The 13750-nt window shown below is 31.7% G+C and overlaps 2 protein-coding genes across 2 annotated transcripts in view; one reads left to right on the top strand and one right to left on the bottom strand.

Moving 5' to 3' along the window:
- Positions 1–13750, bottom strand: part of RhoGEF3 (Rho guanine nucleotide exchange factor 3) — a 1152743-nt gene that overhangs the window by 129319 nt on the left and 1009674 nt on the right. The gene's annotated exons all lie outside the window — the stretch shown is intronic.
- On the top strand, positions 7538–9674 carry LOC141403407 (endothelin-converting enzyme 1-like). The gene has a single exon (XM_073985773.1). It carries the CDS (start codon positions 7595–7597, stop codon positions 9608–9610), a length of 2016 nt encoding a protein of 671 aa, XP_073841874.1. The 5' UTR covers positions 7538–7594; the 3' UTR covers positions 9611–9674.

The raw sequence follows: 13750 nt of genomic DNA, 5'->3' as shown, positions 1-13750 counted from the left end.
ATTATCTCACTAGTGTAGTACCTTTCAAAATTTCGTCTGCTTCTACCATTAAATGATGCTGACATTTTGAAGCCAGATTTACAGTGTTTTTTGAAATGTTCTTCTAATTTCATTCCGCAAACAGGTTTTTCAAAAAACCATATATAGGATTGTAGTGCTTGCGATTCTGAGTTATTTGATAAGAATATTGTGAATGTAGTCTGCACAGATTCATAGAAATCTGCATCCAAATGCGAAAATTTTGTGCGAACATTTTTCTAAAAATCGTATTTTTCGGGCCTAATTTTAACAATTCGACACCTCCAAATAATAGTATGCTAAGTCTAAAAAGTGAGTTTTGCAGGAGAAGCTCTCAAAGTTTGGAAATTTTTTGAACTTCAGTACTATGCTAAGTCAATATTTGTTTATAACTTTTGTTCGGATTGACCGATCATTACCAAACTTAGACAGAATTTAAGTTAAAAGACGTTCGACACCTCCAAATAATAGTTTGCTAATTCTGAAAAGCGTGTTTTGCAGGACAAGCTCTTAAAGTTTGGAAATTTCTTTGACCTTCAGTACTATGCTAAGGAAATATTTGTTTATAACTTCTGTTCGGATTGTCTGATCATTACCAAAATTTTACAGAATTTAAGTAAAAGGACGTTAAATATAAAAATGTAAAGAACATGAAAACATGCTAAGTCGACTTAGCATACTATTGTTTGGAGGCGTCGAATTGTCATTCGATTTCTTCGTACTTGATTGCACATTTTAGTTTTTTACGTTCCTGATCCAATAAATCATTCCCCGTGAAAATAGGTCAACGGTAAAACTTAACAGGAGCCTGAGGAACCTCTTATGTTAAATTTGAAGGATATTCATCAAAAATTGAGCGAATTATAGCAAAATCGGGGAATGATATATATGGGGGCTATATCCAAATCTGAACCGATTTTTCTGAAATTCGGTTAAATTTGAAGGCTATTCGAAATTGACCGAGTTATAGCAAAATCGGGAAAAGATATATGTATATGGGGGGTTACATAAAATCTGAACCAATATGTTTGTATGCAGAATGCTTTTACACATTTTGCTTCGGAAGGGATGTCCAATTAACGGAAATCAAGAGCCAAGGTGGCAATAGGTGGCAATCAAAAGATATACTCTACGAAATATTAAGAATTTATACTTTTTTTTATCAAATTTAAATTTTTAGTTCTTGATAACGGTACTTTGCCCATGTGCAGTTGATGTCAACTTTTTGCACTAAATGTTTTTATTTGTAGCCCATCCATCAAATCCCCATCCAAAACTTTTAATATTATCAACAAATTTTTTAGAAAATGTTATTTTAAATGTCGTCTAATTTTGATATGATTATCGCTTTAGATTACCTGGGAAATATTTTTCATATTTAAAGAGCTATAACTTAATTATGGATGCACATATCGACAAAATTCTTTCAGATTCGTTGTATCGGAGGTTTTTAATGTAAGAAAAAAAAAACATAAACATATATAAAAGTTAACATCACATTTTTGGATTTTTGTCCACGCGGCAACACTGTGCGGTGTCATAGGTTATTTTCTATTTTTTCAGGAAATATGGACTTGCCCCTAATGAAACTTGTACCGTCGCATGGGGGGCAGTGAATACAAGTTCTTACAACAAAAATCAAAGCGATTCGTGAGCAGGCCTTAAAGTGAACTTATCCGAAATTTTGTGTGGGAGGTAACCGAAAGGGTGGACCGATTGATTCTATATTGGAACCTCATCTAAGTCTGGTACACATTTCACGATGGGCAAAGTATGGACCACCGATTTGGTCTTCCTTCAAGATTTATCGTGCGTACAAATTTTCCGAACATTTTCGAACTTTTGTGGGGGAGGTACCGGAAGGAGTGGACCGATATATCTTATCTATCTACAGTTAAAATAGGAAAAATGTCTCGGAATCTTTAAGTGTCAGAAAATTGAGAAGGACCAATTGTTGAAGTTACAAACTACAACATTAAGGTTGTCAATTACTTTGCCTACCGAAGCAAGCAAGCAACATCGGTATCCATAGCAATACACAATAATTATGTCGTTACAAGAAAAATCTCTAGCGACAAACAAATTTCCTCCAATTTTTATTTCTTCTATAATTTCATATGGATCATTTCACATGAAACCAAATAAAATCCATTACTAAATTAGATTGTAAATATCCCACACAATGTCACATTCTAATATTCCTCCTTACGAGGAAGGAGAAAAAAATTTAAACATTAACATTAAGTGATGTAAACAAAATATATCATGTTAATGAGATTTTCATTTGTTTACAGAAAAGAAAAAATGTGAGTGTGGGATCCCAAAACAAGACTAAAGCTGAAATGGCTGGCTGTCATCATTTCCTTTCTTAATATGTGTGGCTTTTCAAATATTAACTTTAACGCTATCATGCCAAGCTAGAAATATCCCCAAAGGAGCAGCAGACAAAGAGCGATGACATAAAACTTGTATTAGGGGCTTCCATTAGTAACATTAAGCAAATATGTGCGTATACCCCCCACACTTGGTGGTGGCGGTGGTGCTATTGTAGGCGCTTGTAGGCGTTTAGATAAAACTACACTACACTTTTTCCACAAAACTTATATTAGAAGTTTTTAAAAGAAAACAAAAAATGTCACACCCTGACTAAGAACGACAAAAACAACAACAAAATATAGGAATTGTGTAAATAAACAAACAACCAACATTTCAAAGACACATAGGCTACTCTGTCATAGGCACCAACATCAAATATTTTCCTGATAACCATTACCATTAGTTATTCGCCAACACCACCATCAGCGCCAACCGAAAAAGAAGGAACGCAAGGAAAAGAACAACACGCAGCGACAACTGAGATTTCAAGAGTGTTGACATTGTGCCCAACACCATGTTCCCAGTCACCATTTCTCGACAACCCAAAGAACAACTTGAGTACACAACTATAGCTGATAGGTTTTTAACAAATGGTGGCGTCAAATTCGGATCCTTTGGTGTTATGTGCCGCCAGCCACCACCACGACCATACATTATTACTTGGTGAGACAAGTCTAACGAAAGATAGAGACAAAGTTTGAGTTATAAAGAAGTCTTGTTGTTCCAGATAACAGAGGGGACTTCAGACAACAAACAATGACAAAAATAACTGCCAAATTTATAGAACCTATAAAGGAGTGTGCTATATGAGGGATATGTGATAATTTTGAGAGAGAAAAGGGAATAAAAGAAATGTTTGAAATTAAATTTAAACAAGTCGAGATCAGAATTGATGAGCAATATTTGATTTTATTGCATGGGTTCGTAGTATTGTTTGTCACCAAGCGAGCAACTCCGTTCTTTTCAAAGTATGTATTTCAGTCGTATAATACATCAATTGGTGTCTATGTTCTATACTCCATTTTGGTCTCTCTAATGCTCTTGTATCATTCGATTACTTAACAAACAACGTTACGAATCACATCACGATAAATAAAGTAACAACACAAAACCATCGAATTCTGGGATTTCAGTGCAGTAATAGTGTTACACATGTCATACCACCATATGACCATAGAACAACATGCATCCGACAGATTCACCGATATCATCGCAGTCTTATATGTATGTATGATAATAACACTCCAATTGCATTAATGGTAAACAATAATCTTAACAAGAATTTCTAAGGCAGTAGAGTGGTTTTTCTTGGCCACATTTTTAAATCTTCCTCTCTTGACCAGGAAAAAAAATACTAAGATTCGTGGAACAATCTCACTGACAATGATACTTTAAAAATTCACACCATATTGGTTTGCTTGTTCTAGTCAATTGTTGTACGGTGCAAAAAGGTAAGCTGTCTGGAACAAGCTCTTGTTCTTTACGAAATGTCTAGTTAAAGTTCGAACATAACTTATATAGCAAAGCAAAACTTGCGTAAGCACCAGCGCATCTAAGTATGTGCTTCCTTCTTGCATTTGCCATAATATGGCTAGTTGAGATTTTATCTCTTGGTAAATGTGTTACGTTATTTGCCATTGCATTTCTTTATGTGGCGTCACATTATTTGCCACTTAAGTCAAAAGACAACTAAACATAACAGTATCATGTTGAGTGGTATTTTTTTTATACAACAAGAATCGATTGGAGTCTTACAAATATTCACATTTTATAATGGATAATTTGTAGAATATATTGAAGTAAAAATATAAAATAATATTACATTTAAAAATTTGTTTGTTCTTTTTAAGAAAAATCAGACTTACCAATTAAGAATATTATAAAATAGGTGTTACGAAATGGTAGAACACTTACCTAAAATAAAGAAAAATTTTTTTGAAATTAGTTATCAGCGAGTGAGAAATTTACGACGTACAAAAAATTTCTACATCAAAATAATAAGTTATAAAAAAGATGTCTATCGTTCAATATTTTAAGAGATGCCTTGATATTTCACCTGAAGAGAACAGATCAATAAAATACAAGTAAAAAGGCATCAGTCGGCTTTGCAGTCAGAGATATACCCTAACCCTGTGTGAATTGAAACTTTTATGGACAAATCGAATACTGGATGCACGAAAGCCATAATATCGCGGAATACAGAATCAACAGGAGTACCTTAGGTAAACATTTCAAAACAATCCTTAGACAGCTCTTAAACTGCGATTACGCTAAATGTTGTTTGGAAAAGGATCGTACAAGAAACGGAGGACCTATTCAGTTATCCACACATGGATTGTGTAGGGGCAGGAGTAATGTGTGCTGTGTACTGCGTTATATGTCTGATATTAGATGGCTTTTGGAGGACACGGTGCCAGGCAATGACCAGAGATGTACAGAGATAGTCGAGAAAGTTGATAGCTCCTCATTTTGAACGGGAAATAAATACGCTTCTACGAGGATTTGAGGAGATTACCATAGCTCTTCTGGCATCACCATTGTTGTACCCGGTCGGATAAAAAACGTTTCCTGGTAAACCGTAATTTTTTAGGAGATCTTCCTATCACCAAGCAGAGAGAAAACATTGTTTACTTTTGTTGGAACAACAATAACTATTTTTGTTCCAACAATTCACTTGTTTTGTTCAAGCATTGCAATTGCAAATCCAAAAATACCATCTTTTGCTCCAAACATACAAAACAAAAACAACTTGCGAAATTCCTTAATATTGTAAAAATCATTAACAATACCGATGGTAGGAAATATCATAATCTAAAATTTTTACAAAAACTATTGTCAGCCCAGAAAAACTGTTACTGATTTTTTATTTGATCGTATATAATTCTCATACACCAAGGATGTTTGGACCCCAAGGATGTTTGGACGAAATGTGTTTCAGACAGTTTGGAGTTGATTTAGGCATGTCCGTCCGTCTGTCTGGCTGGAGCGGACGATAACTCTTGAAGGGAGTAACCGATTTGCCCATATTTTGTACATCGTGAAATTTCTACCAGATTTAGTCCACTCCTTCGGGTACCACACCCCCCCCCTAAAATTCGGAAAAGTTCACTTTAGGACCTGCTCTCGAAACGCTTTGATATTTGTTGCAACAACTTGTATTCACTGTCCCCCTTACAACGGTGCAAGTTTCATCAGGGGCAAGTTCATACTTCCTGAGAAAATAGCCTGAAAGGTGCAAAAAAAAAACCCTATGACACCGTGTGTAGTGGTTGGAGGGCAAGATAAATCTCGAACGGATCTGCCAATGCGGTCCAAAATTTAGCCTTCGTAATATTTTGTCCAAACATAGTTTAAGTTCGAAGATAAACCATATCGGTCCACTCCTCAGGTACCTCCCTCACTAAAGTTCAAAAATGTTCGGAAAAATTGTGCGCACGATAACTCTTGAAGGGAGTGACCGATGTAATCCATACTCTGCAAATCATAATATATCTACCAGACATAGATCAGTAGTGGGATTCTGTAACTCATTTTTGCTGTTATCGATAATTGTCGGTAAAATTAAAGTGGAGTACACACTAACAGTCAAAACTGACAGTCAACGTACTTTTAGGACAATTTTCCGGCAAATAACAACTTTTATTTAGCTAAAAACGTTTGAAATACAATATTTACGGTATTATTTAGAGATTACAAAAGAAATTTTTCAGTTAGGCTTTGATATTCACGAAATAGACCTCGATGACTGTCAGTTTTGCTTGTCAATGTGTACTATACTTAAAATGCTTATAATTTCGATAATTATCGAAATTTGCCGGTGAGTTAACGATGAATAAAAAGTAGTCGCTAGCCTCTACCGACACAAACAGTGATGCCAAATTTTCTTTATGTTTTTAGTCATAATTTTGCGATTTAATTTTACCGATTTTTGTCGGTAACAGCAAAAATGAGTTACAGAATCCCACTACAGATTCGAATATGGATTATATTTGTCTACTCCTTCTGGTACCTCCCACACAAAATTTCGTGTAAGTTCACTTTAAGACCTGCTCTCACTTTGATTTTTGTTGAAGCAATTTGCATTCGCTACCTCCATTACGATGGTAAAAGTTTTTTCAGGGACAAGTCCATATTTCTTGGGGAAGCAGCCCGAAAGGTGGAAAAAAACACTATGTCACCATATGTGGCGGTCGGAGAGCACGATAACTCTCGAACTTTTTAACCGATTTGGTCCAACATTTGGTCTTCGTCATATTTTATCCAAACTTAGATTCATGCGGCAATACCGGTCCCAAAATTCTGATACTTCTCCCCAATATTTAAAAAATTTCACTAAAATGCTTGGACGACATCACTTTAATGGGGCAACCAATTTGGTCCAAACTTTGGGTCTCCTAATATTTTGTCAAAATTTAATTTAACGTCTAAAATGGCCCATGTCGTTCCTCCCTAAGGGTACCTCCCCCACAAATGTTCAACATTTGCACTAAGAGTTAAGTTCAAATGTCCAAAAAGGGCCACAAAATTCTGAAGAGATCTTAAATACATCCGATCTCTCTGTAGGTGAAAGTTTCACTTCACATTGGCTAAGGGTATATATCTGTCGGCAAAGCCGACTGACACCTTTTTACTTGTTTTTTTTTTTTTTTAAATTTTCATTCATAATTTTGCGTTTTAATTTTACCGACGGTAACGAAAAAATTTTGAAAATTTGTGTGGGAGGTTTCCGAAGTTGTTGACCAATAAGTAGGAGGTGAGAAGTTTGGACCAAATCAGTTACTCCATTCGTAAGTTATCGTGCGCTCTATTTCAATTTGAACTTTAGCGATGGATGTAGCCGTAGTAGTGAACCGATATGGTCTATCTTTGAACAAAATATTACGACGTAAAAGGTTTGGACCAAATCGGTTGATCCGTTCGAGATGTACTGTTTACCCGCACTTTTAACGAAATCATGCTCCAAAAAGTTTTGAGTTTCATTTTTCTTAAATCGTTGTTATTGATTCTGCCGAACATTGTAGACTAGTGTTCCTCTATTTATTTATTCAAATACAGATAAGACGACAATTTAAATCAATACAAAAAATTTTACTCTCTTCATCAACAGGCAAATATGAAATGACAACAAAATTAGATCAGTAGTAAAGACGTCATTATCTCGAAAACATCAAATAGACGACCCAACACGCTCGGCATTGCAATGAAACAAATTATCGGCGGCCACTGGTTTGTGGTGGCCTTGTGGAGACTTTTTCTGATTGGATGGATGATTGCTAGTCCATGGTGGTGCGCTGCAGCCGAAACAAAGGAAACATTTGATGAACAACGTTTAAAACAAATTGCCCAAAGTATGAATCCCAAATTGAAGGTGTGTGGAGATTTCTACAGCTATGCCTGTGACAATTGGCAGGGTGAAGAATTAATAAAAATTTTGGAAGAAAAAATACAAAGTGAAACAATGGTAACACTTGAGGAGCTATATCGGACAAGTGAACCAAAATTCCTAAGGGAATTGTATAACTATTATGCGGCTTATAAAGAAGTGGAGAGTACCGAGCCAATGGAATACTTAAAATGGTTGAGGATCTATGAGAACATGCAGTGGTCATTGATGGAAAATAAAACCATGACTGCGGAGAAGAAACCCTGGAAATGGAATGTGCAGTGGATTGAATTGCTGGCTCAACTAAGACGTTTTGGTTTTAATGATTTATTTTTCCTCGAGGATATTATCAAAAGCAAGCAGGATCCCTATAGGGGTGTGATAGAACTACGAAACCCTGATTTGTCATATTTATATGACTTCGAACAACAAGCCTTTGTTTTGGACAATTTGGTGGATGAAGACTTAGTGGAGACGTTGGCCATGTTCCAGTCAGAATTATCGAAATTTACATTGGAGTTGATACAAGACGAGGAAAAAGATGAATTCAATTATCGTTATTTAAATATGGAAAGTTCCAGCCACATTGAGGGGAAAATAATGGCCCTCAAGGATTTGTATATGCCATGGTTAAATAAATATTTACAAATAATATTACACCAATCTACCATAGATCCCAATATGCCAATTCAGGTGCAAAGTGTGAAATATTTAAAACGTATCTACAGCTTCTTGAGCAAATATGACAATGAAATGCTTTGTGATTATATACAAATTAAATTCCTCATATTTCTAATGAAGGGAGATCGGGTGCATTACAAAAATGATGCTGCAACGAATATAAGGAAAAACTTTCCTTTGATACTTCAATGGATTCATGGTCGCATACATGCCGCCGAGCTGCAAAATAGTGTGGGTGTTATACAAAAACTATTTACAAATCTTAAAGAGAATTTTAGAAAAAGTTTACAAAACCGAGCTTTATCTCCACCACTTGTGGAATATATTACGGCCAAACTAAACAGCTTGCAGTTGGTTATATTTGACAAGTCGCCCATGGATTTGGAATTTTATTATGCAGGCTTAAACTTTGTTAGCACCGAATATTATGGTAATCGTTTGCGTTTGCAGCGTTTCAAATTTCAAGTTGAACACTCAATGCTACACAAAGTTTACAAAAGAAATTCCATAGAATATTTGGATTTTAGACCAAAAGCCGAAGGAGATAAAAAGGATTATCCATATCCCCTGCCAATGTTGTATCCTCGTTTGAATATTATTTTCTTGCCCCTAACTTTGCTGCAAGAACCATTCTATCAATCCAATATGGGCGATCTCTTTGCATACAGTTCCCTGGGCTTTTTGTTGGCCCATGAAATCACCAAATCTTTTGATTCGCAGCACTTACAAATTGATGCCAATGGCATTGTGCGTACTTCCATAGATGGTCTTACAAAAACTGAAGATGGCGATGATGATGAACCAGATTATTCCAAAGATCCTGTTATTGATGATTTAGCTGGTTTAAATTTAGCCTACACAACATTTGCCAAGCATCATTCTGCAATTTTGCCCCAGACGGTATCACTACGCAATGCTGCATTTAGCATGGATAAAGTTTTCTTCTTAAATTATGCCCAAATATTTTGTTCATCGTTTTGTGGTTTCCATCCAATGGCGGACTTTCACAGCTATGATGCCTGTGCCCGTGTCAATACACCTGTAAGGCATTCCACCGTGTTTAGACAAGTATTTGGTTGTGGTGCATTGTCTGTTGAGGATGTGGAAGAATATGCATTGTTGCCAAGATCAAAAGAGGCAGAAACTCGTTAGTATTAAGTTTAAATTGGTTGTGAATTTTTGGAAAAGTATGATAATAAATGTAGTTGGAATCAAATGCAGTTCAATTTTTTAATTGTATTTAAACAGTCACATTAAACTCAAAGGATCTGGGAGAGTTTAGGAAATATCCGCGTATTTTTAAAGAATGTTTTTGATATAATTTTTCGGAAATGTTGGTGGATTTTTTAGAGTATATTTTTGATATAATTTTTAGGAAATATTCGTGGATTTTTTAAAGAATATTTTTTCGGAGATATTCGTGGATTTTTTAAAGAATATTTTTTTCGGAAATATTCGTGGATTTTTTAAAGAATATTTTTTCGGAAATATTCGTGGATTTTTGAAAGAATATTTTTTCGGAAATATTCGTGGATTTTTTAAAGAATATTTTTTCGGAAATATTCGTGGATTTTTTAAAGAATATTTTTTCGGAAATATTCGTGGATTTTTTAAAGAATATTTTTTCGGAAATATTCGTGGATTTTTTAAAGAATATTTTTTCGGAAATATTCGTGGATTTTTTAAAGAATATTTTTTCGGAAATATTCGTGGATTTTTTAAAGAATATTTTTTCGGAAATATTCGTGGATTTTTTAAAGAATATTTTTTCGGAAATATTCGTGGATTTTTTAAAGAATATTTTTTCGGAAATATTCGTGGATTTTTTAAAGAATATTTTTTCGGAAATATTCGTGGATTTTTTAAAGAATATTTTTTCTGAAATATTCATGGATTTTTTAAAGAATATGTTTTCGGAAATATTCATGGATTTTTTAAAGAATATTTTTTCGGAAATATTCCTGGATTTCTTAAAGAATATTTTTTCGGAAATATTCCTGGATTTTTTAAAGAATATTTTTTCGGAAATATTCGTGGATTTTTTAAAGAATATTTTTTCGGAAATATTCGTGGATTTTTTAAAGAATATTTTTTCGGAAATATTCCTGGATTTTTTAAAGAATATTTTTTCGGAAATATTCGTGGATTTTTTAAAGAATATTTTTTTTTCGGAAATATTCGTGGATTTTTTAAAGAATATTTTTTTCGGAAATATTCGTGGATTTTTTAAAGAATTTTTTTTCGGAAATATTCGTGGATTTTTTAAAGAATATTTTTTCGGAAATATTCGTGGATTTTTTAAAGAATATTTTTTCGGAAATATTCGTGGATTTTTTAAAGAATATTTTTTCGGAAATATTCGTGGATTTTTTAAAGAATATTTTTTCCGAAATATTCGTGGATTTTTTAAGGAATATTTTTTCCGAAATATTCGTGGATTTTTTAAAGAATATTTTTTCCGAAATATTCGTGGATTTTTTAAAGAATATTTTTTCCGAAATATTCGTGGATTTTTTAAAGAATATTTTTTTCGGAAATAATCGTGTATTTTTAAAGAATATTTTTTCGGAAATAATCGTGTATTTTTAAAGAATATTTTTTCCGAAATATTCGTGGATTTTTTAAAGAATATTTTTTCCGAAATATTCGTGGATTTTTTAAGGAATATTTTTTCCGAAATATTCGTGGATTTTTTAAAGAATATTTTTTCCGAAATATTCGTGGATTTTTTAAAGAATATTTTTTCCGAAATATTCGTGGATTTTTTAAAGAATATTTTTTCCGAAATATTCGTGGATTTTTTAAAGAATATTTTTTCCGAAATATTCGTGGATTTTTTAAAGAATATTTTTTCCGAAATATTCGTGGATTTTTTAAAGAATATTTTTTCCGAAATATTCGTGGATTTTTTAAAGAATATTTTTTCCGAAATATTCGTGGATTTTATAAAGAATATTTTTTCCGAAATATTCGTGGATTTTTTAAAGAATATTTTTTCCGAAATATTCGTGGATTTTTTAAAGAATATTTTTTCCGAAATATTCGTGGATTTTTTAAAGAATATTTTTTCCGAAATATTCGTGGATTTTTTAAAGAATATTTTTTCCGAAATATTCGTGGATTTTTTAAAGAATATTTTTTCCGAAATAATCGTGGATTTTTTAAAGAATATTTTTTCCGAAATATTCGTGGATTTTTTAAAGAATATTTTTTCCGAAATATTCGTGGATTTTTTAAAGAATATTTTTTCCGAAATATTCGTGGATTTTTTAAAGAATATTTTTTCCGAAATATTCGTGGATTTTTTAAAGAATATTTTTTCCGAAATATTCGTGGATTTTTTAAAGAATATTTTTTCCGAAATATTCGTGGATTTTTTAAAGAATATTTTTTCGGAAATATTCGTGGATTTTTTAAAGAATATTTTTTCGGAAATATTCGTGGATTTTTTAAAGAATATTTTTTCGGAAATATTCGTGGATTTTTTAAAGAATATTTTTTCGGAAATATTCGTGGATTTTTTAAAGAATATTTTTTTCGGAAATATTCGTGGATTTTTTAAAGAATATTTTTTCGGAAATATTCGTGGATTTTTTAAAGAATATTTTTTCGGAAATATTCGTGGATTTTTTAAAGAATATTTTTTCGGAAATATTCGTGGATTTTTTAAAGAATATTTTTTCGGAAATATTCGTAGATTTTTTAAAGAATATTTTTTCGGAAATATTCGTGGATTTTTTAAAGAACATTTTTTGGGAAATATTCGTGGATTTTTTAAAGAACATTTTTTGGGAAATATTCGTGGATTTTTTAAAGAATATTTTTTCGGAAATATTCGTGGATTTTTTAAAGAATATTTTTTCGGAAATATTCGTGGATTTTTTAAAGAATATTTTTTCGGAAATATTCGTGGATTTTTAAAGAATATTTTTTCGGAAATATTCGTGGATTTTTTAAAGAATATTTTTTCGGAAATATTCGTGGATTTTTTAAAGAATATTTTTTCGGAAATATTCGTGGATTTTTTAAAGAATATTTTTTCGGAAATATTCGTGGATTTTTTAAAGAATATTTTTTCGGAAATATTCGTGGATTTTTTAAAGAATATTTTTTCGGAAATATTCGTGGATTTTTTAAAGAATATTTTTTCGGAAATATTCGTGGATTTTTTAAAGAATATTTTTTCGGAAATATTCGTGGATTTTTTAAAGAATATTTTTTCGGAAATATTCGTGGATTTTTTAAAGAATATTTTTTCGGAAATATTCGTGGATTTTTTAAAGAATATTTTTTCGGAAATATTCGTGGATTTTTTAAAGAATATTTTTTCGGAAATATTCGTGGATTTTTTAAAGAATATTTTTTCGGAAATATTCGTGGATTTTTTAAAGAATATTTTTTTCGGAAATATTCGTGGATTTTTTAAAGAATATTTTTTCGGAAATATTCGTGGATTTTTTAAAGAATATTTTTTCGGAAATATTCGTGGATTTTTTAAAGAATATTTTTTCGGAAATATTCGTGGATTTTTTAAAGAATATTTTTTCGGAAATATTCGTGGATTTTTTAAAGAATATTTTTTCGGAAATATTCGTGCATTTTTTAAAGAATATTTTTTCGGAAATATTCGTGGATTTTTTAAAGAATATTTTTTCGGAAATATTCGTGGATTTTTTAAAGAATATTTTTTCGGAAATATTCGTGGATTTTTTAAAGAATATTTTTTCGGAAATATTCGTGGATTTTTTAAAGAATATTTTTTCGGAAATATTCGTGGATTTTTTAAAGAATATTTTTTCGGAAATATTCGTGGATTTTTTAAAGAATATTTTTTCGGAAATATTCGTGGATTTTTTAAAGAATATTTTTTCGGAAATATTCGTGGATTTTTTAAAGAATATTTTTTCGGAAATATTCGTGGATTTTTTAAAGAATATTTTTTCGGAAATATTCGTGGATTTTTTAAAGAATATTTTTTCGGAAATATTCGTGGATTTTTTAAAGAATATTTTTTCGGAAATATTCGTGGATTTTTTAAAGAATATTTTTTCGGAAATATTCGTGGATTTTTTAAAGAATATTTTTTCGGAAATATTCGTGGATTTTTTAAAGAATATTTTTTCGGAAATATTCGTGGATTTTTTAAAGAATATTTTTTCGGAAATATTCGTGGATTTTTTAAAGAATATTTTTTCGGAAATATTCGTGGATTTTTTAAAGAATATTTTTTCGGAAATATTCGTGGATTTTTTAAAGAATATTTTTTCGGAAATATTCGTGGATTTTTTAAAG

Source organism: Musca autumnalis, unplaced genomic scaffold, assembly GCF_047663935.1.
Source record: "Musca autumnalis isolate F117 unplaced genomic scaffold, ASM4766393v1 scaffold_4, whole genome shotgun sequence".
In the NCBI taxonomy this organism is placed as follows: domain Eukaryota; kingdom Metazoa; phylum Arthropoda; class Insecta; order Diptera; family Muscidae; genus Musca; species Musca autumnalis.
Note: the sequence above shows the minus strand (reverse complement) of the source record. Positions and strands in the feature narration are given on the sequence as shown.

What these genes read in the sequence shown, in the direction of transcription:
- LOC141403407 (XM_073985773.1), top strand. Translation starts at nt 7,595, where the DNA reads ATGAAACAAATTATCGGCGGCCACTGGTTTGTGGTGGCCTTGTGGAGA.